The sequence below is a fragment of the Oncorhynchus kisutch genome, linkage group LG23 (assembly GCF_002021735.2).
Source record: "Oncorhynchus kisutch isolate 150728-3 linkage group LG23, Okis_V2, whole genome shotgun sequence".
Lineage (NCBI taxonomy): Eukaryota > Metazoa > Chordata > Actinopteri > Salmoniformes > Salmonidae > Oncorhynchus > Oncorhynchus kisutch.
Window position 1 is genome coordinate 47,146,632 of NC_034196.2, and position 26,945 is coordinate 47,173,576.

Consider the following 26,945-nt stretch of genomic DNA (forward strand, 5'->3'; position numbering starts at 1 on the left):
CGGTCAGAGGAGTGGCTAGGCTAGTGAACTGCTTGGATTGGTCAGAGGAGTGGCTAGGCTAGGGAACTGCTTGGATCGGTCAGAGGAGTGGCTAGGGGACTGCTTGAATCGGTCAGAGGAGTGGCTAGGCTAGGAAACTGCTTGGATTGGTCAGAGGAGTGGCTAGGCTAGTGAACTGCTTGGATCGGTCAGAGGAGTGGCTAGGGGAGTGGCTAGGCTAGGGAACTGCTTGGATCGGTCAGAGGAGTGGCTAGGCTAGGGAACTGCTTGGATAGGCTACCCTTTATGTGTGAATGTTTTACTATGCTTGTGAATTCTAGAAGTCCTCACGAATAGTGAGCCTCCAGGTAGCTTAGCGGTTAGAGAGACGAGCCAGCAGCCTCCGGGTAGCCTAGCGGTTAGAGAGGCGAGCCAGCAGCCTCCAGGTAGCTTAGGGTTAGAGAGGCGAGCCAGCAGCCTCCAGGTAGCTTAGCGGTTAGAGAGGCGAGCCAGCAGCCTCCAGGTAGCTTAGCGGCTAGAGAGGCGAGCCAGCAGCCTCCAGGTAGCTTAGCGGCTAGAGAGGCGAGCCAGCAGCCTCCAGGTAGCTTAGCGGCTAGAGAGGCGAGCCAGCAGCCTCCAGGTAGCTTAGCGGCTAGAGAGGCAAGCCAGCAGCCTGAGGGTTGTCAGTTTGAATCCCAGGTCTGTCGGGAAATGCCATTGCCTCTTATTATGCACTTGAACCCCACAACAACAGTTCCAGGGGCGCCCAGTGTTGGGTTAAATGCAGAAGTCACATTTCGTTTGGATCTTGTATGTAACTGACCAATAAAGTGATCTTTATGTTATTTTAATCTTGTGTGGTTGCGTAATCTGTACGAGAGGGCCGTATAACTAGGCAGTCTTGTGGCTGCTCTGCTCTCGTTGTTCCTCAGAGCTAGTAGACATGCTCACTGGACCGTGTGAGCAGAAAGAGACAGAAATAATCATCACAGCTCAGACTAGCCTCTACCTCTGTCACATGATTGGAGAGCAGTCTGTTTGACTTGGTTTATTATGCCTCTTGGGGGATGGAGGGGTACAGTGCATTTGGAAAGTATTCAGACCCCTTGACTTTTTCCACATTTTGTAACGTTACAGCCTTATTATAAAATGTATTAAGTAGCCCCCCCCCCCTCATCAATCTACACACAATACCACATAATGACATCACAATACCACATAATGACATCACAATACCCCATAATGACATCACAATACCCCATAATGACATCACAATACCACATAATGACAAAGCAAAAACAGGTTTTTAGGCATTTTGAAAAAACTGAAATCACATTTACATAAGTATTTAGACCCTTTACTCAGTACTTTGTTGAAGCACCTTTGGCAGCGATTACAGCCTCAAGTCTTCTTGGGTATGACACTACAAGCTTGGCACACCTATATTTGGGGAGTTTCTCCCATTCTTCTCTGCAGATCCTCTCAAGCTCTGTCAGGTCAGATGGGCAGCGTCGCTGTTCAGTTATTTTCAGGTCTCTCCGGAGATGTTAGATCAGGTTCAAGTCTGGGATCTGGCTGGGGTCCTCAAGGACATTGAGACTTGTCCCAAGGCCACTCCTGCGTTGTCTTGGCTGTGTGCTTAGGGTCGTTGTCCTGTTGGAAGGTGAACCTTCGCCTCAGTCTGAGGTCCTGAGCGCTTTGGAGCAGGTTTTCATCAAGGATCTCTCTGTACTTTGCTCCGATCATCTTTCCCTGGATCCTAACTATCCTAACTATTTTGATTGTAGCCTGTGGAAAGTTGTCCCACTCCTCTTCAATGGCTGTGCAAAGTTGCTGGTTATTGGCGTGAACTGGAACACGCTGCCGTACACTTCGATTCAGAGCATCCCAAACATGCTCAATGGGTGGCATGTGCTCAAGGGCACAACGGCAGGTAATGGCATCTAGGATTTGATACCAATAACCCTCCAGTTGCCAGTTTACATTCCGCCAGATTGTCTTCCCCATCAGATGTTTTCCCCCGGGATTCAACCTGGCAACCCTCCGGTTGGTGGCTCGCCTCTCTAACCGCTAGGATACCTGGCAACCCTCCGGTTGGTGGCTCACATCTCTAACCGCTAGGATACCTGGCAACCCTCCGATTGGTGGCTCGCCTCTCTAACCGCTAGTATACCTGGCAACCCTCCGGTTGATGGCTCGCCTCTCTAACCGCTAGGATACCTGGCAACCCTCCGGTTGGTGGCTCGCCTCTCTAACCGCTAGGATACCTGGCAACCCTCCAGTTGGTGGCTCACCTCTCTAACCACTAGGATACCTGCCAACCCTCCGGTTGGTGGCTCGCCTCTCTAACCGCTAGGATACCTGGCAACCCTCCGGTTGGTGGCTCACCTCTCTAACCACTAGGATACCTGGCAACCCTCCGGTTGGTGGCTCACCTCTCTAACCACTAGGATACCTGGCAACCCTCCAGTTGGTCTTTCCAATGTTCTCCTTCTGTTAAGTACTTCTGTTAACCTCTAGTGCTTTTGATGTGTAGTGGGGGACCCACAGCTGAAAAGATCTGAGACTTCCTTGGAGGATTTATTTGACCAAAGAGCCTCTTGGGGTTTCAACAGTCGTAACACGAGTGAGTTGTAGGGGCTCCATTGCCTTGGTAACAACTCCTCCACAGAAGGTTAGCTTTTCTCCTAACGACTGAGGAAAATGTCCACCTTTTCTTTTTTTGAAAGGAAAAAAAGGCACCAATGGCTTACTCTTTAAGATAGATGGTTGATAATAGGAAGTTCTGGAAAATGCGCTGTTTAATCACAATGAAAATAGTAAACGCCCCACTCCAACTGCTATAAGGCGTTGTCTGGTTGAATGTTCCCATTGACTTTCCATCTGCGGCATGTTCAAATTCTGACACTGGCCGATAGGGACAAATTGCAGTATTTCTAACAGAAGACATGTAAAAAGCAGATGCATGATGGTAGCAAATGAAAGAGAACACTTTCATTGTTGATGTTATGTTCATTTTCTATTTACTGTACTTTTCACAGCAGTTGTTGAGAACGAAATCTGAAAATACTCTGGATACATAATAAGAATATTCATGACTTCAACTAGAAGGTGCTTTTTGGAGCTCCTAGCTTTTCCATTGAGGAACTGAAGCACACTTGTGTTTTTTTATTTGGAACACAGCCCTGTGTCCACACCATCAGTTACTGTGGTTGTTAACACAGCCCTGTGTCCCCACCATCAGTTACTGTGGTTGTTAACACAGCCCTGTGTCCCCACCATCAGTTACTGTGGTTAACACAGCCCTGTGTCCACACCATCAGTTACTGTGGTTGTTAACACAGCCCTGTGTCCCCACCATCAGTTACTGTGGTTGTTAACACAGCCCTGTGTCCACACCATCAGTTACTGTGGTTGTTAACACAGCCCTGTGTCCCCACCATCAGTTACTGTGGTTAACACAGCCCTGTGTCCACACCATCAGTTACTGTGGTTAACACAGCCCTGTGTCCACACCATCAGTTACTGTGGTTAACACAGCCCTGTGTCCACACCATCAGTTACTGTGGTTAACACAGCCCTGTGTCCACACCATCAGTTACTGTGGTTGTTAACACAGCCCTGTGTCCCCACCATCAGTTACTGTGGTTAACACAGCCCTGTGTCCACACCATCAGTTACTGTGGTTAACACAGCCCTGTGTCCACACCATCAGTTACTGTGGTTAACACAGCCCTGTGTCCACACCATCAGTTACTGTGGTTAACACAGCCCTGTGTCCACACCATCAGTTACTGTGGTTAACACAGCCCTGTGTCCACACCATCAGTTACTGTGGTTGTTAACACAGCCCTGTGTCCCCACCATCAGTTACTGTGGTTAACACAGCCCTGTGTCCACACCATCAGTTACTGTGGTTAACACAGCCCTGTGTCCACACCATCAGTTACTGTGGTTAACACAGCCCTGTGTCCCCACCATCAGTTACTGTGGTTAACACAGCCCTGTGTCCCCACCATCAGTTACTGTGGTTAACACAGCCCTGTGTCCCCACCATCAGTTACTGTGGTTAACACAGCCCTGCGTCCACACCATCAGTTACTGTGGTTGTCAACACAGCCCTGTGTCCCCACCATCAGTTACTGTGGTTGTTAACACAGCCCTGTGTCCCCACCATCAGTTACTGTGGTTGTTAACACAGCCCTGTGTCCACACCATCAGTTACTGTGGTTAACACAGCCCTGTGTCCACACCATCAGTTACTGTGGTTAACACAGCCCTGTGTCCACACCATCAGTTACTGTGGTTAACACAGCCCTGTGTCCCCATCATCAGTTACTGTGGTTAACACAGCCCTGTGTCCACACCATCAGTTACTGTGGTTAACACAGCCCTGTGTCCCCACCATCAGTTACTGTGGTTAACACAGCCCTGTGTCCCCACCATCAGTTACTGTGGTTGTTAACACAGCCCTGTGTCCCCACCATCAGTTACTGTGGTTAACACAGCCCTCTGTCCCCACCATCAGTTACTGTGGTTAACACAGCCCTGTGTCCACACCATCAGTTACTGTGGTTGTTAACACAGCCCTGTGTCCACACCATCAGTTACTGTGGTTAACACAGCCCTGTGTCCACACCATCAGTTACTGTGGTTAACACAGCCCTGCGTCCACACCATCAGTTACTGTGGTTAACACAGCCCTGTGTCCACACCATCAGTTACTGTGGTTGTTAACACAGCCCTGTGTCCACACCATCAGTTACTGTGGTTGTTAACACAGCCCTGTGTCCACACCATCAGTTACTGTGGTTGTTAACACAGCCCTGTGTCCACACCATCAGTTACTGTGGTTAACACAGCCCTGTGTCCCCATCATCAGTTACTGTGGTTAACACAGCCCTGTGTCCACACCATCAGTTACTGTGGTTAACACAGCCCTCTGTCCCCACCATCAGTTACTGTGGTTAACACAGCCCTGTGTCCACACCATCAGTTACTGTGGTTAACACAGCCCTGTGTCCACACCATCAGTTACTGTGGTTAACACAGCCCTGCGTCCACACCATCTGTTACTGTGGTTAACACAGCCCTGTGTCCACACCATCAGTTACTGTGGTTAACACAGCCCTGTGTCCACACCATCAGTTACTGTGGTTAACACAGCCCTGTGTCCACACCATCAGTTACTGTGGTTAACACAGCCCTGCGTCCACACCATCAGTTACTGTGGTTGTTAACACAGCCCTGTGTCCACACCATCAGTTACTGTGGTTGTTAACACAGCCCTGTGTCCACACCATCAGTTACTGTGGTTGTTAACACAGCCCTGTGTCCACACCATCAGTTACTGTGGTTGTTAACACAGCCCTGTGTCCACACCATCGGTTACTGTGGTTGTTAACACAGCCCTGTGTCCACACCATCGGTTACTGTGGTTGTTAACACAGCCCTGTGTCCACACCATCCGTTACTGTGGTTGTTAACACAGCCCTGTGTCCACACCATCAGTTACTGTGGTTAACACAGCCCTGCGTCCACACCATCAGTTACTGTGGTTAACACAGCCCTGTGTCCCCACCATCAGTTACTGTGGTTAACACAGCCCTGCGTCCACACCATCAGTTACTGTGGTTGTTAACACAGCCCTGTGTCCCCACCCTCAGTTACTGTGGTTAACACAGCCCTGTGTCCCCACCATCAGTTACTGTGGTTAACACAGCCCTGTGTCCACACCATCAGTTACTGTGGTTGTTAACACAGCCCTGTGTCCACACCATCAGTTACTGTGGTTGTTAACACAGCCCTGTGTCCACACCATCAGTTACTGTGGTTGTTAACACAGCCCTGTGTCCACACCATCAGTTACTGTGGTTAACACAGCCCTGCGTCCACACCATCAGTTACTGTGGTTAACACAGCCCTGTGTCCCCACCATCAGTTACTGTGGTTAACACAGCCCTGCGTCCACACCATCAGTTACTGTGGTTGTTAACACAGCCCTGTGTCCCCACCCTCAGTTACTGTGGTTAACACAGCCCTGTGTCCCCACCATCAGTTACTGTGGTTAACACAGCCCTGTGTCCACACCATCAGTTACTGTGGTTGTTAACACAGCCCTGTGTCCACACCATCAGTTACTGTGGTTGTTAACACAGCCCTGTGTCCACACCATCAGTTACTGTGGTTGTTAACACAGCCCTGTGTCCACACCATCAGTTACTGTGGTTAACACAGCCCTGCGTCCACACCATCAGTTACTGTGGTTAACACAGCCCTGTGTCCACACCATCAGTTACTGTGGTTAACACAGCCCTGCGTCCACACCATCAGTTACTGTGGTTGTTAACACAGCCCTGTGTCCCCACCATCAGTTACTGTGGTTAACACAGCCCTGTGTCCACACCATCAGTTACTGTGGTTGTTAACACAGCCCTGTGTCCACACCATCAGTTACTGTGGTTGTTAACACAGCCCTGTGTCCACACCATCAGTTACTGTGGTTGTTAACACAGCCCTGTGTCCACACCATCAGTTACTGTGGTTGTTAACACAGCCCTGTGTCCCCACCATCAGTTACTGTGGTTAACACAGCCCTGCGTCCACACCATCAGTTACTGTGGTTAACACAGCCCTGTGTCCCCACCATCAGTTACTGTGGTTAACACAGCCCTGTGTCCCCACCATCAGATACTGTGGTTAACACAGCCCTGTGTCCCCACCATCAGTTACTGTGGTTAACACAGCCCTGTGTCCCCACCATCAGTTACTGTGGTTAACACAGCCCTGTGTCCCCACCATCAGTTACTGTGGTTAACACAGCCCTGTGTCCCCACCATCAGTTACTGTGGTTAACACAGCCCTGTGTCCCCACCATCAGTTACTGTGGTTAACACAGCCCTGTGTCCCCACCATCAGTTACTGTGGTTAACACAGCCCTGTGTCCCCACCATCAGTTACTGTGGTTAACACAGCCCTGTGTCCCCACCATCAGTTAATGTGGTCGCAATCCAAAAACGTTCCATTTTAAATCGTAGTCTGTGTCAGGTGGGCATAATATTGCCAAGATGGCTAGCTAAGTAATAAAATAGGATCTTATGGTGTTTCACAAGGCACGAACTGATGGTCATTTTGGAGTACATAAAATGGAATCATGAGTTCATTCAAGTGTTCTGCATCAAATTTGTTTTATTATAACACATTTTAATTTAAAAAAACATGTATTATTGATTGTCATATGAAAAAAATTATGAAGTTAGAGCATTGTCAAAAAAAAAGCTTAAGACTCATTTATTTACCTTTTTATTTATCTTCCTATGCAAAGATCTTGTCCAGCTTTTAAAGATGCCTTCCTCTCTATGTCATTCCAGTCCCCTGGGCCCCAGAGATGGAGGTAGGGGACTGTCTGGTGTTAGACAACACGGTGTCCGTAGCCTGGAAGATGCCAGTGGAGGACAGCAAGATAGACCACTACATACTGGAGTACAGAAAGACGGACCACGAAGGGCTGCCACGCATCAAAGACCAGCGGTGCTGGGAGGTGGTGGACAACATCAAGACCACAGAATACTCACTGTCAGGTACACAACTGACAGTTCAGGCCGACTGTAGCCTGGGCCCAGATCTGTTTGTGCCAACTCCAATGGCCATTTTCATGCCTATTTTTTAAATGTTTTTTTTAAATTTGATTTAACCAGGAAAGTCAGTTAAGAACAAATCCTTATTTACAGTGATGGCCTAGGAACAGTGGGTTAACTGCCTTGTTCAGGGGCTGTACGACAGATTTGTACCTTGTCAGCTCGGGGAATCGCTCCAGCAACCTTTCAGTTACTGGCCCAACGCTCTAACGAGGGGCTACCTACCGCCACTTGGCAAAACAGCACAAACAGATCTGGGACCAGGCTAAGACTGTACTGTCTTCATGTATCTTCCTGTGTTTTAAAACGTGAACAGTCCAGTCTTGCTTTACCTAAAACTTTGTAACTTTTATCAAAGTGTAAAAGCTTGTTTACCTACAGAACATTATGAAGCAATGCAGATAATATGCTACTCGTCCCCTAGGTTTAAAGTTTGACTCCAAGTTCATGAACTTCCGGGTACGAGCATGCAACAAGGCAGCAGCTGGAGAATACTCGGATCCAGTTACCCTGGAAACCAGAGGTAAGACGGTTAGTTACCTTGGAAACCAGAGGTAAGACGGTTAGTTACCCTGGAAACCAGAGGTAAGACGGTTAGTTACCCTGGAAACCAGAGGTAAGACGGTTAGCTACCCTGGAAACCAGAGGTAAGACGGTTAGCTACCCTGGAAACCAGAGGTAAGACGGTTAGCTACCCTGGAAACCAGAGGTAAGACGGTTAGCTACCCTGGAAACCAGAGGTAAGACGGTTAGCTACCCTGGAAACCAGAGGTAAGACGGTTAGCTACCCTGGAAACCAGAGGTAAGACGGTTAGCTACCCTGGAAACCAGAGGTAAGACGGTTAGCTACCCTGGAAACCAGAGGTAAGACGGTTAGCTACCCTGGAAACCAGAGGTAAGACGGTTAGCTACCCTGGAAACCAGAGGTAAGACGGTTAGCTACCCTGGAAACCAGAGGTAAGACGGTTAGCTACCCTGGAAACCAGAGGTAAGACGGTTAGCTACCCTGGAAACCAGAGGTAAGACGGTTAGCTACCCTGGAAACCAGAGGTAAGACGGTTAGCTACCCTGGAAACCAGAGGTAAGACGGTTAGCTAACCTGGAAACCAGAGGTAAGACGGTTAGCTAACCTGGAAACCAGAGGTAAGACGGTTAGCTAACCTGGAAACCAGAGGTAAGGCGGTTAGCTACCCTGGAAACCAGAGGTAAGGCGGTTAGCTACCCTGGAAACCAGAGGTAAGACGGTTAGCTACCCTGGAAACCAGAGGTAAGACGGTTAGCTACCCTGGAAACCAGAGGTAAGACGGTTGCACGATGTTGTCTTTAATTACGTAGTCATTCCAATATTGATATAAGTTATTTGACTAAAATGTTTTTCCCTGCAACAAAACTGTAAGAAAATGTCTGCTATGTCTTGTGTTTGATTAGTGGATTGTTTGATTCCCTTCCCAGCGTTTAACTTCGGCTTTGACTCATCGTCGTCCCATCTGAACCTGAAGGTAGAGGACAGGACTGTGGAGTGGGACCCCCAGGGAGGCAAGGGGCTGGAGAGCAAGGTCAAGGGCAAGGAGAACAAGGGCAGGTGAGAACTGAACTGGAACAAGTATGTGTCTCAAATGGATCCCTAGGCCCTTGTGGAGATCTGAGAGGATTTGATTGGTATAAAGCAATATGTAGACACTTCGACTAAGCCTATCAGAGGGAAAGAGGGATCTATTACCATATTGACTGCACCTGTCAAATCCTCTTAGCTATCAAAATAGGATTTAGGGTCTAGGGATTCATTTGGGATTAGGCCTAATCCTGATTTTACCTGGAACTCCCTTTGAAATAGCCTGGTCCTAGATCTGTGTGATATCTTTCCAACTTCTATGGTCATTGTCACATTTGGTGTGACAGGACACACACAGGTCTGGGACCAGGCTACCATTCAACTGCTTTTTCTCCCACATTCGTCTTTCATTAGTTCTCATGGGCTGTGTTTCCACAGGACACCCTTTATCTGATTGGTCAAAAAGCCAATCCACTTGCAGCGTTGTTACTACAGACACTGTCTGCCAAGTTGAGATCTCATTTCCTCAAGTGATAGAAGTTTTACAAGCTGCAGTGTTGATACTCTTAGAAGAGCTGGCTCCGTCTAGCTGGCTACATCTAGCTGGCTACATCTAGCTGGCTACATCTTAAAGGGCGACATCTAGCTGGCTCCGTCTTAAAGGGCTACATCTAGCTGGCTCCGTCTTAAAGGGCTACATCTAGCTGGCTCCGTCTTAAAGGGCTACATCTAGCTGGCTCCGTCTTAAAGGGCTACATCTAGCAGGCTCCGTCTTAAAGGGCTACATCTAGCAGGCTCCGTCTTAAAGGGCTACATCTAGCTGGCTCCGTCTTAAAGGGCTACATCTAGCTGGCTCCGTCTTAAAGGGCGACATCTAGCTGGCTCCGTCTTAAAGGGCGACATCTAGCTGGCTACATCTAGCTGGCTACATCTAGCTGGCTCCGTCTTAAAGGGCTACATCTAGCTGGCTACATCTAGCTGGCTACATCTAGCTGGCTACATCTAGCAGGCTACATCTAGCAGGCTCCGTCTAGCTGGCTACATCTAGCTGGCTACATCTAGCTGGCTACATCTAGCTGGCTCCGTCTTAAAGGGCTACATCTAGCTGGCTACATCTAGCTGGCTACATCTAGCTGGCTCCGTCTAGCTGGCTACATCTAGCTGGCTCCGTCTTAAAGGGCTACATCTAGCTGGCTACATCTAGCTGGCTACATCTAGCTGGCTCCGTCTTAAAGGGCGACATCTAGCTGGCTACATCTAGCTGGCTACATCTAGCTGGCTACATCTAGCTGGCTCCGTCTTAAAGGGCGACATCTAGCTGGCTACATCTAGCTGGCTACATCTAGCTGGCTCCGTCTTAAAGGGCGACATCTAGCTGGCTACATCTAGCTGGCTACATCTAGCTGGCTCCGTCTTAAAGGGCGACATCTAGCTGGCTACATCTAGCTGGCTACATCTAGCTGGCTCCGTCTTAAAGGGCGACATCTAGCTGGCTCCGTCTTAAAGGGCGACATCTAGCTGGCTCCGTCTAGCAGGCTCCGTCTTAAAGGGCGACATCTAGCTGGCTACATCTAGCTGGCTCCGTCTTAAAGGGCGACATCTAGCTGGCTCCGTCTTAAAGGGCGACATCTAGCTGGCTCCGTCTTAAAGGGCGACATCTAGCTGGCTACATCTAGCTGGCTACATCTAGCTGGCTCCGTCTTAAAGGGCGACATCTAGCTGGCTACATCTAGCTGGCTCCGTCTTAAAGGGCGACATCTAGCTGGCTACATCTAGCTGGCTACATCTAGCTGGCTACATCTAGCTGGCTCCGTCTTAAAGGGCGACATCTAGCTGGCTACATCTAGCTGGCTACATCTAGCTGGCTCCGTCTTAAAGGGCGACATCTAGCTGGCTACATCTAGCTGGCTCCGTCTTAAAGGGCGACATCTAGCTGGCTACATCTAGCTGGCTACATCTAGCTGGCTACATCTAGCTGGCTCCGTCTTAAAGGGCGACATCTAGCTGGCTCCGTCTTAAAGGGCGACATCTAGCTGGCTACATCTAGCTGGCGACATCTAGCTGGCTACATCTAGCTGGCTCCGTCTTAAAGGGCGACATCTAGCTGGCTACATCTAGCTGGCTACATCTAGCTGGCTACATCTAGCTGGCTCCGTCTTAAAGGGCGACATCTAGCTGGCTACATCTAGCTGGCTCCGTCTTAAAGGGCGACATCTAGCTGGCTACATCTAGCTGGCTACATCTAGCTGGCTCCGTCTTAAAGGGCGACATCTAGCTGGCTACATCTAGCTGGCTCCGTCTTAAAGGGCGACATCTAGCTGGCTACATCTAGCTGGCTCCGTCTTAAAGGGCGACATCTAGCTGGCTACATCTAGCTGGCTCCGTCTTAAAGGGCGACATCTAGCTGGCTACATCTAGCTGGCTACATCTAGCTGGCTCCGTCTTAAAGGGCGACATCTAGCTGGCTACATCTAGCTGGCTACATCTAGCTGGCTCCGTCTTAAAGGGCGACATCTAGCTGGCTACATCTAGCTGGCTACATCTAGCTGGCTCCGTCTTAAAGGGCGACATCTAGCTGGTTCCGTCTTAAAGGGCAACATCTAGCTGGCTCCGTCTTAAAGGGCGACATCTAGCTGGCGACATCTAGCTGGCTACATCTAGCTGGCTCCGTCTTAAAGGGCGACATCTAGCTGGCTACATCTAGCTGGCTCCGTCTTAAAGGGCGACATCTAGCTGGCTCCGTCTTAAAGGGCGACATCTAGCTGGCTACATCTAGCTGGCTACATCTAGCTGGCTCCGTCTTAAAGGGCGACATCTAGCTGGCTACATCTAGCTGGCGACATCTAGCTGGCTCCGTCTTAAAGGGCGACATCTAGCTGGCTACATCTAGCTGGCTACATCTAGCTGGCTCCGTCTTAAAGGGCGACATCTAAGCTGGCTACATCTAGCTGGCTACATCTAGCTGGCTCCGTCTTAAAGGGCGACATCTAGCTGGCTACATCTAGCTGGCTACATCTAGCTGGCTCCGTCTTAAAGGGCGACATCTAGCTGGCTACATCTAGCTGGCTACATCTAGCTGGCTCCGTCTTAAAGGGCGACATCTAGCTGGCTACATCTAGCTGGCTACATCTAGCTGGCTCCGTCTTAAAGGGCGACATCTAGCTGGCTACATCTAGCTGGCTCCGTCTTATAGGGCGACATCTAGCTGGCTACATCTAGCTGGCTACATCTAGCTGGCGACATCTAGCTGGCTACATCTAGCTGGCTCCGTCTTAAAGGGCGACATCTAGCTGGCTACATCTAGCTGGCGACATCTAGCTGGCTACATCTAGCTGGCTCCGTCTTAAAGGGCGACATCTAGCTGGCTACATCTAGCTGGCTACATCTAGCTGGCTCCGTCTTAAAGGGCGACATCTAGCTGGCTACATCTAGCTGGCTACATCTAGCTGGCTCCGTCTTAAAGGGCGACATCTAGCTGGCTACATCTAGCTGGCTCCGTCTTAAAGGGCGACATCTAGCTGGCTACATCTAGCTGGCTACATCTAGCTGGCTACATCTAGCTGGCTCCGTCTTAAAGGGCGACATCTAGCTGGCTCCGTCTTAAAGGGCGACATCTAGCTGGCTACATCTAGCTGGCGACATCTAGCTGGCTACATCTAGCTGGCTCCGTCTTAAAGGGCGACATCTAGCTGGCTACATCTAGCTGGCTACATCTAGCTGGCTACATCTAGCTGGCTCCGTCTTAAAGGGCGACATCTAGCTGGCTCCGTCTTAAAGGGCGACATCTAGCTGGCTACATCTAGCTGGCTCCGTCTTAAAGGGCGACATCTAGCTGGCTACATCTAGCTGGCTCCGTCTTAAAGGGCGACATCTAGCTGGCTACATCTAGCTGGCTCCGTCTTAAAGGGCGACATCTAGCTGGCTACATCTAGCTGGCTCCGTCTTAAAGGGCGACATCTAGCTGGCTCCGTCTTAAAGGGCAACATCTAGCTGGCTCCGTCTTAAAGGGCGACATCTAGCTGGCGACATCTAGCTGGCTACATCTAGCTGGCTCCGTCTTAAAGGGCGACATCTAGCTGGCTACATCTAGCTGGCTACATCTAGCTGGCTCCGTCTTAAAGGGCGACATCTAGCTGGCTCCGTCTTAAAGGGCGACATCTAGCTGGCTACATCTAGCTGGCTCCGTCTTAAAGGGCGACATCTAGCTGGCTACATCTAGCTGGCTACATCTAGCTGGCTCCGTCTTAAAGGGCGACATCTAGCTGGCTACATCTAGCTGGCGACATCTAGCTGGCTCCGTCTTAAAGGGCGACATCTAGCTGGCTACATCTAGCTGGCTACATCTAGCTGGCTCCGTCTTAAAGGGCGACATCTAAGCTGGCTACATCTAGCTGGCTACATCTAGCTGGCTCCGTCTTAAAGGGCGACATCTAGCTGGCTACATCTAGCTGGCTACATCTAGCTGGCTCCGTCTTAAAGGGCGACATCTAGCTGGCTACATCTAGCTGGCTACATCTAGCTGGCTCCGTCTTAAAGGGCGACATCTAGCTGGCTACATCTAGCTGGCTCCGTCTTAAAGGGCGACATCTAGCTGGCTACATCTAGCTGGCTCCGTCTTAAAGGGCGACATCTAGCTGGCTACATCTAGCTGGCTACATCTAGCTGGCGACATCTAGCTGGCTACATCTAGCTGGCTCCGTCTTAAAGGGCGACATCTAGCTGGCTACATCTAGCTGGCTACATCTAGCTGGCGACATCTAGCTGGCTACATCTAGCTGGCTCCGTCTTAAAGGGCGACATCTAGCTGGCGACATCTAGCTGGCTACATCTAGCTGGCTCCGTCTTAAAGGGCGACATCTAGCTGGCTACATCTAGCTGGCGACATCTAGCTGGCGACATCTAGCAGGCTACATCTAGCTGGCTACATCTAGCTGGCTACATCTATCTGGCGACATCTATCTGGCGACATCTAGCTGGCTACATCTAGCTGGCGACATCTAGCTGGCGACATCTAGCTGGCTACATCTAGCTGGCGACATCCAGCTGGCGACATCTAGCTGGCTACATCTAGCTGGCAACATCTAGCTGGCGACATCCAGCTGGCTACATCTAGCTGGATACATCTAGCTGGCGACATCTAGCTGGCTACATCTAGCTGGCTACATCTAGCTGGTGACATCTAGCTGGCTACATCTAGCTGGCTACATCTAGCTGGCGACATCCAGCTGGCTACATCTAGCTGGCTACATCTAGCTGGCTACATCCAGCTGGCGACATCTAGCTGGCGACATCTAGCTGGCTACATCCAGCTGGCTACATCTAGCTGGCTACATCTAGCTGGATACATCCAGCTGGCTACATCTAGCTGGATACATCTAGCTGGATACATCTAGCTGGCGACATCCAGCTGGTGACATCCAGCTGGCTACATCTAGCTGGCGACATCCAGCTGGCGACATCTAGCTGGCTCCGTCTTAAAGGGCGACATCTAGCTGGCTACATCCAGCTGGCTACATCCAGCTGGCTACATAATTAATTTTTTACTAATAAGCCCTAGTTCATCCCCAAGAGAATCCAAAATATAAGTTTGTTTTACTCCAATGCTTGATACCATGGATGGTCAGTCCTTGCATCCATAATTCTGTCTATACATTTGAGTGGTCACATACAGCTTTTTACTGAAACAGTGGCGGGGAGGACGCTTTGTTATTGTTTCAACTGCGGATGGCCCCATTTTAAATAGAGCATTCATAGTTCCCGTGGTAGTCTCTGGACTGTCTGGATATCTACACAGGGTTTGTTTACTCAGCTACAGTGTAGAATGAGTGTTATTTAGTGCTAATGGAATGGAACCCCTTGTAGTGTAGCTCCACTGTGACTCCCACACAGTGTCTTCGTTTTAACCAGCTGATTATCGTTACTTTGTGTTCGTCAACAGCGCTCATTTTACCAATCTGAAGAACATGTCAAGGTGACCATGTGTGGTCTACCTGGATGTAGTGCTGGGCCACCTGGATGTAGCGTTGGGCCACCTGGATGTAGCGTTGGGCCACCTGGATGTAGCGTTGGGCCACCTGGATGTAGCGTTGGGCCACCTGTAACCTGTGGCATTGGGCCACCTGGATGTAGCATTGGGCTACCTGGATGTAGCATTGGGCTACCTGGATGTAGCGTTGAGCCACCTGGATGTAGCGTTGGGCTAACTGGATGTAGCATTGGGCCACCTGGATGTAGCATTGGGCCACCTGGATGTAGCATTGGGCCACCTGGATGTAGCATTGGGCCACCTGGATGTAGCATTGGGCCACCTGTAATCTGTGGCATTGGGCCACCTGGATGTAGCATTGGGACACCTGGATGTAGCATTGGGCCACCTGGATGTAGCATTGGGCCACCTGGATGTAGCATTGGGCCACCTGGATGTAGCATTGGGCCACCTGTAATCTGTGGCATTGGGCCACCTGGATGTAGCATTGGGACACCTGGATGTAGCATTGGGCCACCTGGATGTAGCATTGGGCCACCTGGATGTAGCATTGGGCTACCTGGATGTAGAGACCGCTTGTGATCGTGTTCGTACGCTCCAAACATTAAATACTTTTTATTCATCAAGTCCCTTCCAGGTTTGTGTGACCAGTTCACAGATTTCTTTCAGCAAATTTTATTTTCTGCTCGTTGAAGTTTGTGAGAATCAACCTCCTGAAAATGTCTTGATATTGAGAATGTATAGTTAGTAGCACGTCATTGATTTTGTTTTTACCCATTTTTCCCTGCTTGCAACTAATGGTTTTGGTGAGTAACATTTCTAGTGTTCTGGCTGTAATATCCATGGTTTTCATTCATTCCATATCATGTCCACAAAAACAAAACGAGCACAGCCACGATTACAACAACAATCACAGCCACGATTACAACAACAATCACAGCCACGATTACAACAACAATCACAGACACGATTACAACAACGATCACAACAACGATCACAGACATGATTACAACAACGATCACAGACACGATTACAACAACGATCACAGCCACGATCACAACAACGATTACAACAATGATCACAGACACGATTACAACAACGATCACAGCCACGATCACAACAACGATTACAACAACGATCACAACAACGATCACAGCCACGATTACAATGCTCTCTCAGACTCCCAATCCCGGCCGGATGTGATGCAGTGCCTTAGACTGCTGTGCCACTTGGGAGCAACCTACAGAAACACTAACCTTGATGAAGCCCCCCAACCTACAGAAACACTAACCTTGATGAAAGCCCCCAACCTACAGAAACACTAACCTTGATGAAGCCCCAACCTATAGAAACACTAACCTTGATGAAAGCCCCCAACCTACAGAAACACTAACCTTGATGAAGCCCCCAACCTACAGAAACACTAACCTTGATGAAACCCCCAACCTATAGAAACACTAACCTTGATGAAGCCCCCAACCTATAGAAACACTAACCTTGATGAAAGCCCCCAACCTACAGAAACACTAACCTTGATGAAGCCCCCAACCTACAGAAACACTAACCTTGATGAAGCCCCCAACCTACAGAAACACTAACCTTGATGAAACCCCCAACCTATAGAAACACTAACCTTGATGAAGCCCCCAACCTATAGAAACACTAACCTTGATGAAGCCCCCAACCTATAGAAACACTAACCTTGATGAAAGCCCCCAACCTACAGAAACACTAACCTTGATGAAGCCCCCAACCTACAGAAACACTAACCTTGATGAAACCCCCAACCTATAGAAACACTAACCTTGATGAAGCCCCCAACCTATAGAAACACTAACCTTGATGAAGCCCCCAACCTATAGAAACACTAACCTTGATGAAAGCCCCCAACCTACAGAAACACTAACCTTGATGAAGCCCCCAACCTACAGAAACACTAACCTTGATGAAGCCCCCAACCTACAGAAACACTAACCTTGATGAAACCCCCAACCTATAGAAACACTAACCTTGATGAAGCCCCCAACCTATAGAAACACTAACCTTGATGAAGCCCCCAACCTATAGAAACACTAACCTTGATGAAGCCCCCAACCTATAGAAACACTAACCTTGATGAAGCCCCCAACCTACAGAAACACTAACCTTGATGAAACCCCCAACCTACAGAAACACTAACCTTGATGAAACCCCCAACCTACAGAAACACTAACCTTGATGAAGCCCCCCAACCTACAGAAACACTAACCTTGATGAAGCCCCCAACCTATAGAAACACTAACCTTGATGAAGCCCCCAACCTACAGAAACACTAACCTTGATGAAGCCCCAACCTACAGAAACACTAACCTTGATGAAGCCCCAACCTATAGAAACACTAACCTTGATGAAAGCCCCCAACCTACAGAAACACTAACCTTGATGAAAGCCCCCAACCTATAGAAACACTAACCTTGATGAAAGCCCCCAACCTACAGAAACATTAACCTTGATGAAGCCCCCAACCTACAGAAACACTAACCTTGATGAAGCCCCCAACCTACAGAAACACTAACCTTGATGAAGCCCCAACCTATAGAAACACTAACCTTGATGAAAGCCCCCAACCTACAGAAACACTAACCTTGATGAAAGCCCCCAACCTATAGAAACACTAACCTTGATGAAGCCCCCAACCTACAGAAACACTAACCTTGATGAAAGCCCCCAACCTATAGAAACACTAACCTTGATGAAGCCCCAACCTATAGAAACACTAACCTTGATGAAAGCCCCCAACCTACAGAAACACTAACCTTGATGAAGCCCCCAACCTACAGAAACACTAACCTTGATGAAGCCCCAACCTATAGAAACACTAACCTTGATGAAAGCCCCCAACCTACAGAAACACTAACCTTGATGAAGCCCCCAACCTACAGAAACACTAACCTTGATGAAGCCCCCAACCTATAGAAACACTAACCTTGATGAAAGCCCCCAACCTACAGAAACACTAACCTTGATGAAGCCCCCAACCTACAGAAACACTAACCTTGATGAAGCCCCCAACCTACAGAAACACTAACCTTGATGAAACCCCCAACCTATAGAAACACTAACCTTGATGAAGCCCCCAACCTATAGAAACACTAACCTTGATGAAGCCCCCAACCTATAGAAACACTAACCTTGATGAAAGCCCCCAACCTACAGAAACACTAACCTTGATGAAGCCCCAAACCTACAGAAACACTAACCTTGATGAAACCCCCAACCTATAGAAACACTAACCTTGATGAAGCCCCCAACCTATAGAAACACTAACCTAGATGAAGCCCCCAACCTATAGAAACACTAACCTTGATGAAAGCCCCCAACCTACAGAAACACTAACCTTGATGAAGCCCCCAACCTACAGAAACACTAACCTTGATGAAACCCCCAACCTATAGAAACACTAACCTTGATGAAGCCCCCAACCTATAGAAACACTAACCTTGATGAAGCCCCCAACCTATAGAAACACTAACCTTGATGAAGCCCCCAACCTATAGAAACACTAACCTTGATGAAGCCCCCAACCTACAGAAACACTAACCTTGATGAAACCCCCAACCTACAGAAACACTAACCTTGATGAAACCCCCAACCTACAGAAACACTAACCTTGATGAAGCCCCCCAACCTACAGAAACACTAACCTTGATGAAGCCCCCAACCTATAGAAACACTAACCTTGATGAAGCCCCCAACCTACAGAAACACTAACCTTGATGAAGCCCCCAACCTACAGAAACACTAACCTTGATGAAGCCCCAACCTATAGAAACACTAACCTTGATGAAAGCCCCCAACCTACAGAAACACTAACCTTGATGAAAGCCCCCAACCTATAGAAACACTAACCTTGATGAAAGCCCCCAACCTACAGAAACACTAACCTTGATGAAGCCCCCAACCTACAGAAACACTAACCTTGATGAAGCCCCCAACCCACAGAAACACTAACCTTGATGAAGCCCCAACCTATAGAAACACTAACCTTGATGAAAGCCCCCAACCTACAGAAACACTAACCTTGATGAAAGCCCCCAACCTATAGAAACACTAACCTTGATGAAGCCCCCAACCTACAGAAACACTAACCTTGATGAAAGCCCCCAACCTATAGAAACACTAACCTTGATGAAGCCCCAACCTATAGAAACACTAACCTTGATGAAAGCCCCCAACCTACAGAAACACTAACCTTGATGAAGCCCCCAACCTACAGAAACACTAACCTTGATGAAGCCCCAACCTATAGAAACACTAACCTTGATGAAAGCCCCCAACCTACAGAAACACTAACCTTGATGAAGCCCCCAACCTACAGAAACACTAACCTTGATGAAACCCCCAACCTACAGAAACACTAACCTTGATGAAAACCCCAACCTACAGAAACACTAACCTTGATGAAACCCCCAACCTACAGAAACACTAACCTTGATGAAGCCCCCAACCTATAGAAACACTAACCTTGATGAAACCCAAAACCTACAGAAACACTAACCTTGATGAAGCCCCCAACCTATAGAAACACTAACCTTGATGAAACCCCCAACCTACAGAAACACTAACCTTGATGAAGCCCCCAACCTATAGAAACACTAACCTTGATGAAACCCCCAACCTATAGAAACACCTTGATGAAACCCCCAACCTATAGAAACACTAACCTTGATGAAACCCCCAACCTACAGAAACACTAACCTTGATGAAGCCCCAACCTATAGAAACACTAACCTTGATGAAACCCCCAACCTACAGAAACACTAACCTTGATGAAGCCCCAACCTACAGAAACACTAACCTTGATGAAACCCCCAACCTACAGAAACACTAACCTTGATGAAGCCCCCAACCTATAGAAACACTAACCTTGATGAAACCCCCAACCTACAGAAACACTAACCTTGATGAAGCCCCCAACCTACAGAAACACTAACCTTGATGAAGCCCCCAACCTATAGAAACACTAACCTTGATGAAACCCCCAACCTATAGAAACACCTTGATGAAACCCCCAACCTATAGAAACACTAACCTTGATGAAACCCCCAACCTACAGAAACACTAACCTTGATGAAAGCCCCCAACCTACAGAAACACTAACCTTGATGAAAGCCCCCAACCTATAGAAACACTAACCTTGATGAAAGCCCCCAACCTACAGAAACATTAACCTTGATGAAGCCCCCAACCTACAGAAACACTAACCTTGATGAAGCCCCCAACCTACAGAAACACTAACCTTGATGAAGCCCCAACCTATAGAAACACTAACCTTGATGAAAGCCCCCAACCTACAGAAACACTAACCTTGATGAAAGCCCCCAACCTATAGAAACACTAACCTTGATGAAGCCCCCAACCTACAGAAACACTAACCTTGATGAAAGCCCCCAACCTATAGAAACACTAACCTTGATGAAGCCCCAACCTATAGAAACACTAACCTTGATGAAAGCCCCCAACCTACAGAAACACTAACCTTGATGAAGCCCCCAACCTACAGAAACACTAACCTTGATGAAGCCCCAACCTATAGAAACACTAACCTTGATGAAAGCCCCCAACCTACAGAAACACTAACCTTGATGAAGCCCCCAACCTACAGAAACACTAACCTTGATGAAGCCCCCAACCTATAGAAACACTAACCTTGATGAAAGCCCCCAACCTACAGAAACACTAACCTTGATGAAGCCCCCAACCTACAGAAACACTAACCTTGATGAAGCCCCCAACCTACAGAAACACTAACCTTGATGAAACCCCCAACCTATAGAAACACTAACCTTGATGAAGCCCCCAACCTATAGAAACACTAACCTTGATGAAGCCCCCAACCTATAGAAACACTAACCTTGATGAAAGCCCCCAACCTACAGAAACACTAACCTTGATGAAGCCCCAAACCTACAGAAACACTAACCTTGATGAAACCCCCAACCTATAGAAACACTAACCTTGATGAAGCCCCCAACCTATAGAAACACTAACCTAGATGAAGCCCCCAACCTATAGAAACACTAACCTTGATGAAAGCCCCCAACCTACAGAAACACTAACCTTGATGAAGCCCCCAACCTACAGAAACACTAACCTTGATGAAACCCCCAACCTATAGAAACACTAACCTTGATGAAGCCCCCAACCTATAGAAACACTAACCTTGATGAAGCCCCCAACCTATAGAAACACTAACCTTGATGAAGCCCCCAACCTATAGAAACACTAACCTTGATGAAGCCCCCAACCTACAGAAACACTAACCTTGATGAAACCCCCAACCTACAGAAACACTAACCTTGATGAAACCCCCAACCTACAGAAACACTAACCTTGATGAAGCCCCCCAACCTACAGAAACACTAACCTTGATGAAGCCCCCAACCTATAGAAACACTAACCTTGATGAAGCCCCCAACCTACAGAAACACTAACCTTGATGAAGCCCCCAACCTACAGAAACACTAACCTTGATGAAGCCCCAACCTATAGAAACACTAACCTTGATGAAAGCCCCCAACCTACAGAAACACTAACCTTGATGAAAGCCCCCAACCTATAGAAACACTAACCTTGATGAAAGCCCCCAACCTACAGAAACACTAACCTTGATGAAGCCCCCAACCTACAGAAACACTAACCTTGATGAAGCCCCCAACCCACAGAAACACTAACCTTGATGAAGCCCCAACCTATAGAAACACTAACCTTGATGAAAGCCCCCAACCTACAGAAACACTAACCTTGATGAAAGCCCCCAACCTATAGAAACACTAACCTTGATGAAGCCCCCAACCTACAGAAACACTAACCTTGATGAAAGCCCCCAACCTATAGAAACACTAACCTTGATGAAGCCCCAACCTATAGAAACACTAACCTTGATGAAAGCCCCCAACCTACAGAAACACTAACCTTGATGAAGCCCCCAACCTACAGAAACACTAACCTTGATGAAGCCCCAACCTATAGAAACACTAACCTTGATGAAAGCCCCCAACCTACAGAAACACTAACCTTGATGAAGCCCCCAACCTACAGAAACACTAACCTTGATGAAACCCCCAACCTACAGAAACACTAACCTTGATGAAAACCCCAACCTACAGAAACACTAACCTTGATGAAACCCCCAACCTACAGAAACACTAACCTTGATGAAGCCCCCAACCTATAGAAACACTAACCTTGATGAAACCCCCAACCTACAGAAACACTAACCTTGATGAAGCCCCCAACCTATAGAAACACTAACCTTGATGAAACCGCCAACCTACAGAAACACTAACCTTGATGAAGCCCCCAACCTATAGAAACACTAACCTTGATGAAACCCCCAACCTATAGAAACACCTTGATGAAACCCCCAACCTATAGAAACACTAACCTTGATGAAACCCCCAACCTACAGAAACACTAACCTTGATGAAGCCCCAACCTATAGAAACACTAACCTTGATGAAACCCCCAACCTACAGAAACACTAACCTTGATGAAGCCCCAACCTACAGAAACACTAACCTTGATGAAACCCCCAACCTACAGAAACACTAACCTTGATGAAGCCCCCAACCTATAGAAACACTAACCTTGATGAAACCCCCAACCTACAGAAACACTAACCTTGATGAAGCCCCCAACCTATAGAAACACTAACCTTGATGAAACCCCCAACCTACAGAAACACTAACCTTGATGAAGCCCCCAACCTATAGAAACACTAACCTTGATGAAACCCCCAACCTATAGAAACACCTTGATGAAACCCCCAACCTATAGAAACACTAACCTTGATGAAACCCCCAACCTACAGAAACACTAACCTTGATGAAGCCCCAACCTATAGAAACACTAACCTTGATGAAACCCCCAACCTACAGAAACACTAACCTTGATGAAGCCCCAACCTATAGAAACACTAACCTTGATGAAAGCCCCCAACCTACAGAAACACTAACCTTGATGAAGCCCCCAACCTACAGAAACACTAACCTTGATGAAGCCCCCAACCTACAGAAACACTGACCTTGATGAAGCCCCAACCTATAGAAACACTAACCTTGATGAAAGCCCCCAACCTACAGAAACACTAACCTTGATGAAAGCCCCCAACCTATAGAAACACTAACCTTGATGAAGCCCCCAACCTACAGAAACACTAACCTTGATGAAGCCCCAACCTATAGAAACACTAACCTTGATGAAAGCCCCCAACCTACAGAAACACTAACCTTGATGAAGCCCCCAACTTACAGAAACACTAACCTTGATGAAGCCCCCAACCTACAGAAACACTAACCTTGATGAAAGCCCCCAACCTATAGAAACACTAACCTTGATGAAAGCCCCCAACCTATAGAAACACTAACCTTGATGAAGCTCCCAACCTACAGAAACACTAACCTTGATGAAACCCCCAACCTACAGAAACACTAACCTTGATGAAGCCCCCCAACCTACAGAAACACTAACCTTGATGAAGCCCCCAACCTACAGAAACACTAACCTTGATGAAACCCCCAACCTACAGAAACACTAACCTTGATGAAACCCCCAACCTACAGAAACACTAACCTTGATGAAACCCCCAACCTACAGAAACACTAACCTTGATGAAGCCCCCAACCTATAGAAACACTAACCTTGATGAAACCCCCAACCTATAGAAACACCTTGATGAAACCCCCAACCTATAGAAACACCTTGATGAAACCCTCAACCTACAGAAACACTAACCTTGATGAAACCCCCAACCTATAGAAACACCTTGATGAATCCCCCAACCTATAGAAACACTAACCTTAGTGAAGCCCCCAACCTATAGAAACACTGACGCTGTTCTTACTATGAAGTCAGACACCTTTGATCATTCATAACACAAACATAAAGGCTTAATGATGTAAACACCAATGTGTTAATAACACTTAGGGGCGTATGACTAACAGCTAAAACAAATAAACATTAAAGGTGTGTTTTAAACCATATATTTCCTTTTTTATTTCTACGGTTTAAAAAAAAATCAATACAAATACATGAAGTTTCTTAAAGTCCAACGATGTAATTACATGGAACACGACTGGGCTGTGAATAGTGTAGCTGGTCCCTGAGCTCCTTCCCTCTCGACTGGGCTGTGAATAGTGTAGCTGGTCCCTGAGCTCCTTCCCTCTCGACTGGGCTGTGAATAGTGTAGCTGGTCCCTGAGCTCCTTCCCTCTCGACTGGGCTGTGAATAGTGTAGCTGGTCCCTGAGCTCCTTCCCTCTCGACTGGGCTGTGAATAGTGTAGCTGGTCCCTGAGCTCCTTCCCTCTCGACTGGGCTGTGAATAGTGTAGCTGGTCCCTGAGCTCCTTCCCTCTCGACTGGGCTGTGAATAGTGTAGCTGGTCCCTGAGCTCCTTCCCTCTCGACTGGGCTGTGAATAGTGTAGCTGGTCCCTGAGCTCCTTCCCTCTCGACTGGGCTGTGAATAGTGTAGCTGGTCCCTGAGCTCCTTCCCTCTCGACTGGGCTGTGAATAGTGTAGCTGGTCCCTGAGCTCCTTCCCTCTCGACTGGGCTGTGAATAGTGTAGCTGGTCCCTGAGCTCCTTCACTCTCGACTGGGCTGTGAATAGTGTAGCTGGTCCCTGAGCTCCTTCCCTCTCTGCCTGCAGGAGGTTCTGCATGTTGGTTCCAACCTTAAAAGTAACAACAAAGAAAGTTAGGCATTTCCTAACAGACCTGCTATTTCACACCGACTAGATAAGGACATTTCTGGGCTGCACCAGAACTTCTATATGGGGAACTCCATTCTATTCATATTACTATATTCCTCTTTCATTTAACAAAACTCATGACATTGACTACGAGACGCGGATGTATCTAGGGAGATTTGTATTTAACTGAGCCTAATTTTCGGCTAGCTAGCAATTGCTGTGAAGCAGGGGCGGAGCCAGAGGGGTGTCCGGGGTGGAACTGGAAACCCCTGACATCTGAATGGCCACCCCGGGTGCCACCCCAACATTTCATTCGCTACTGGTAGTTTGATTGCTGATTGACATCTCATTTCACCTCTTGTTGAAAGAATAATTTATTTTGACGTTCGGCGGAGCATTTTTCAAACCGAAGATGAGGAAGAGAGAGTATTAACGTTGGTTGCGAGATACAGAAGAAGAAGAGAGAGTATTTCCACAGCTCCACGAGCTCTTTTCGCGATTGGCGAAAGCATCATATATGAAGTAAGTTTGAAGGTTTAGCATCGGGTTCAGGTTTCCTGAACAACTTTTATGAAAGTTGAGTTGCTGTGTAAGTTAAAGTTAGACCTCTGGCTCCATTAACAGACAGTTAATCAGATAAGAGAGAACGGTTCCCAATTTAGCCTAACATTATGTTTACATCTGTGCTAGTAATACACGCATATACCATGCAGTGTCGTAAGTTACAGTATACGAATGTTTAGCTAATGTGGCGTAACTAGTAGGCTACAGCTGTCAGGGTTCAGCAAGTTAACAATCAGCCATTTGAAATCCATTAACTCAGTTAGATTTTCGTACTTGAACTCAAAACAAACAATTGTTACTATCAATCTGTTAACGTTACTCAAAAGATGACCACAATTTGCAGTTAGCCTGTTTGCTACCGTAAAGGTGTTAGAAATTATAGCTATGTAAATTACTTACTGCAGAGTAGAGCTAGCCATGATCTAACTTAGGCTGGTAGTTGATTTTAAGGTACAGGTATGAAAATGGGGATTAGTAATTAAGGTTGAGATTGGACTAAAATGTTGGTAATTGGATGCTTAGATGTAACCATAGACTGTCTTATTTTCGCACAGGGTCAATTAAACCGGAAAAAGAAAGTGGAGGGAGCCTGATGACTCTCACAACAAGGGTCATTTTTTGACAACTTTAGAAGAAATAGCAAAGAATGTCCCTCTCATAGAGAAAAGGATGAATGCATGTGGCAATGCTAAGAAACACAAGCCACCAAATCCAGGACACATTTCTTGAGAGCTGAGCTGAGATGGTGTAGAAAGAACGTTTTTAGTGTGATTTCAGATGAAACCAAACAAACGTCTTTAGTTGTGAGGTACTATTAAAACGGGGCCATCCATGAAAGCTTTTTTACACTTTCAGTCAGTTGAAAGCTTAGATGCAGCAGATCTCACATTGATTGCCTTGAAAAACACGGTCTGGACTACAGAAATAATCTGGTGGTGCAAGGCTGTGACGGTGCATCCGTCATGAGCGGAAAGCATTCTCGTGTGTCTGCACGGATTAAAAAACAGTGCAAGATTAGCATTTTATGTGCACTGTAATGCACATGGTTTGAATTTGGTTCTTGTCAATGCTGTCAAAATCAGTGCCAGAGGCTGTTAACTTTTTTTTTCTCTCCTGCAGAAGCTTTATAGAACTTTGTATCTGGCTCGTACGTTCATCTCAAATGTCTTGCCGTTCAGAAAGACCTGAAACCGCAGCAGCAGCCCAGGGAACCACGGAGACTTACGGATGTAAGGTTGGCATGCACATACATGGTATGCCGTAATCTGAGGGGCTTCAAGCAGTTCTGAGAGAGCTACAGGACATTGAAGAGATTGCAGAGCACTGCAAAATAAGTGTACAAACAGTGTGTAAAGACAGCCTAAGAGAAGCTTAAGATTTCACAACTCATTGTTGATGTAGGACTGAAAAATAGTGACCAAAGTGATGGTGAAGAGCTTCCATAGAGCTGTCTTTAATCAGGTGCTTGACAGTCTCACCGCTGAGCTGCAGAGGCGTTT

General features: G+C 47.5%; 1 protein-coding gene across 3 annotated transcripts in view; it reads left to right on the top strand.

Moving 5' to 3' along the window:
• Window positions 1-26,945, top strand: part of LOC109881294 (FSD1-like protein) — a 74,952-nt gene that overhangs the window by 32,681 nt on the left and 15,326 nt on the right. For all 3 annotated transcript variants that reach the window (XM_031803078.1, XM_031803077.1, XM_031803079.1), the window contains exons 7-9: window positions 7,350-7,559; window positions 8,041-8,139; window positions 9,069-9,198. In XM_031803078.1, the coding sequence (XP_031658938.1) occupies window positions 7,350-7,559; window positions 8,041-8,139; window positions 9,069-9,198 (439 nt within the window). The remainder of the gene's footprint in view (window positions 1-7,349; window positions 7,560-8,040; window positions 8,140-9,068; window positions 9,199-26,945) is intronic.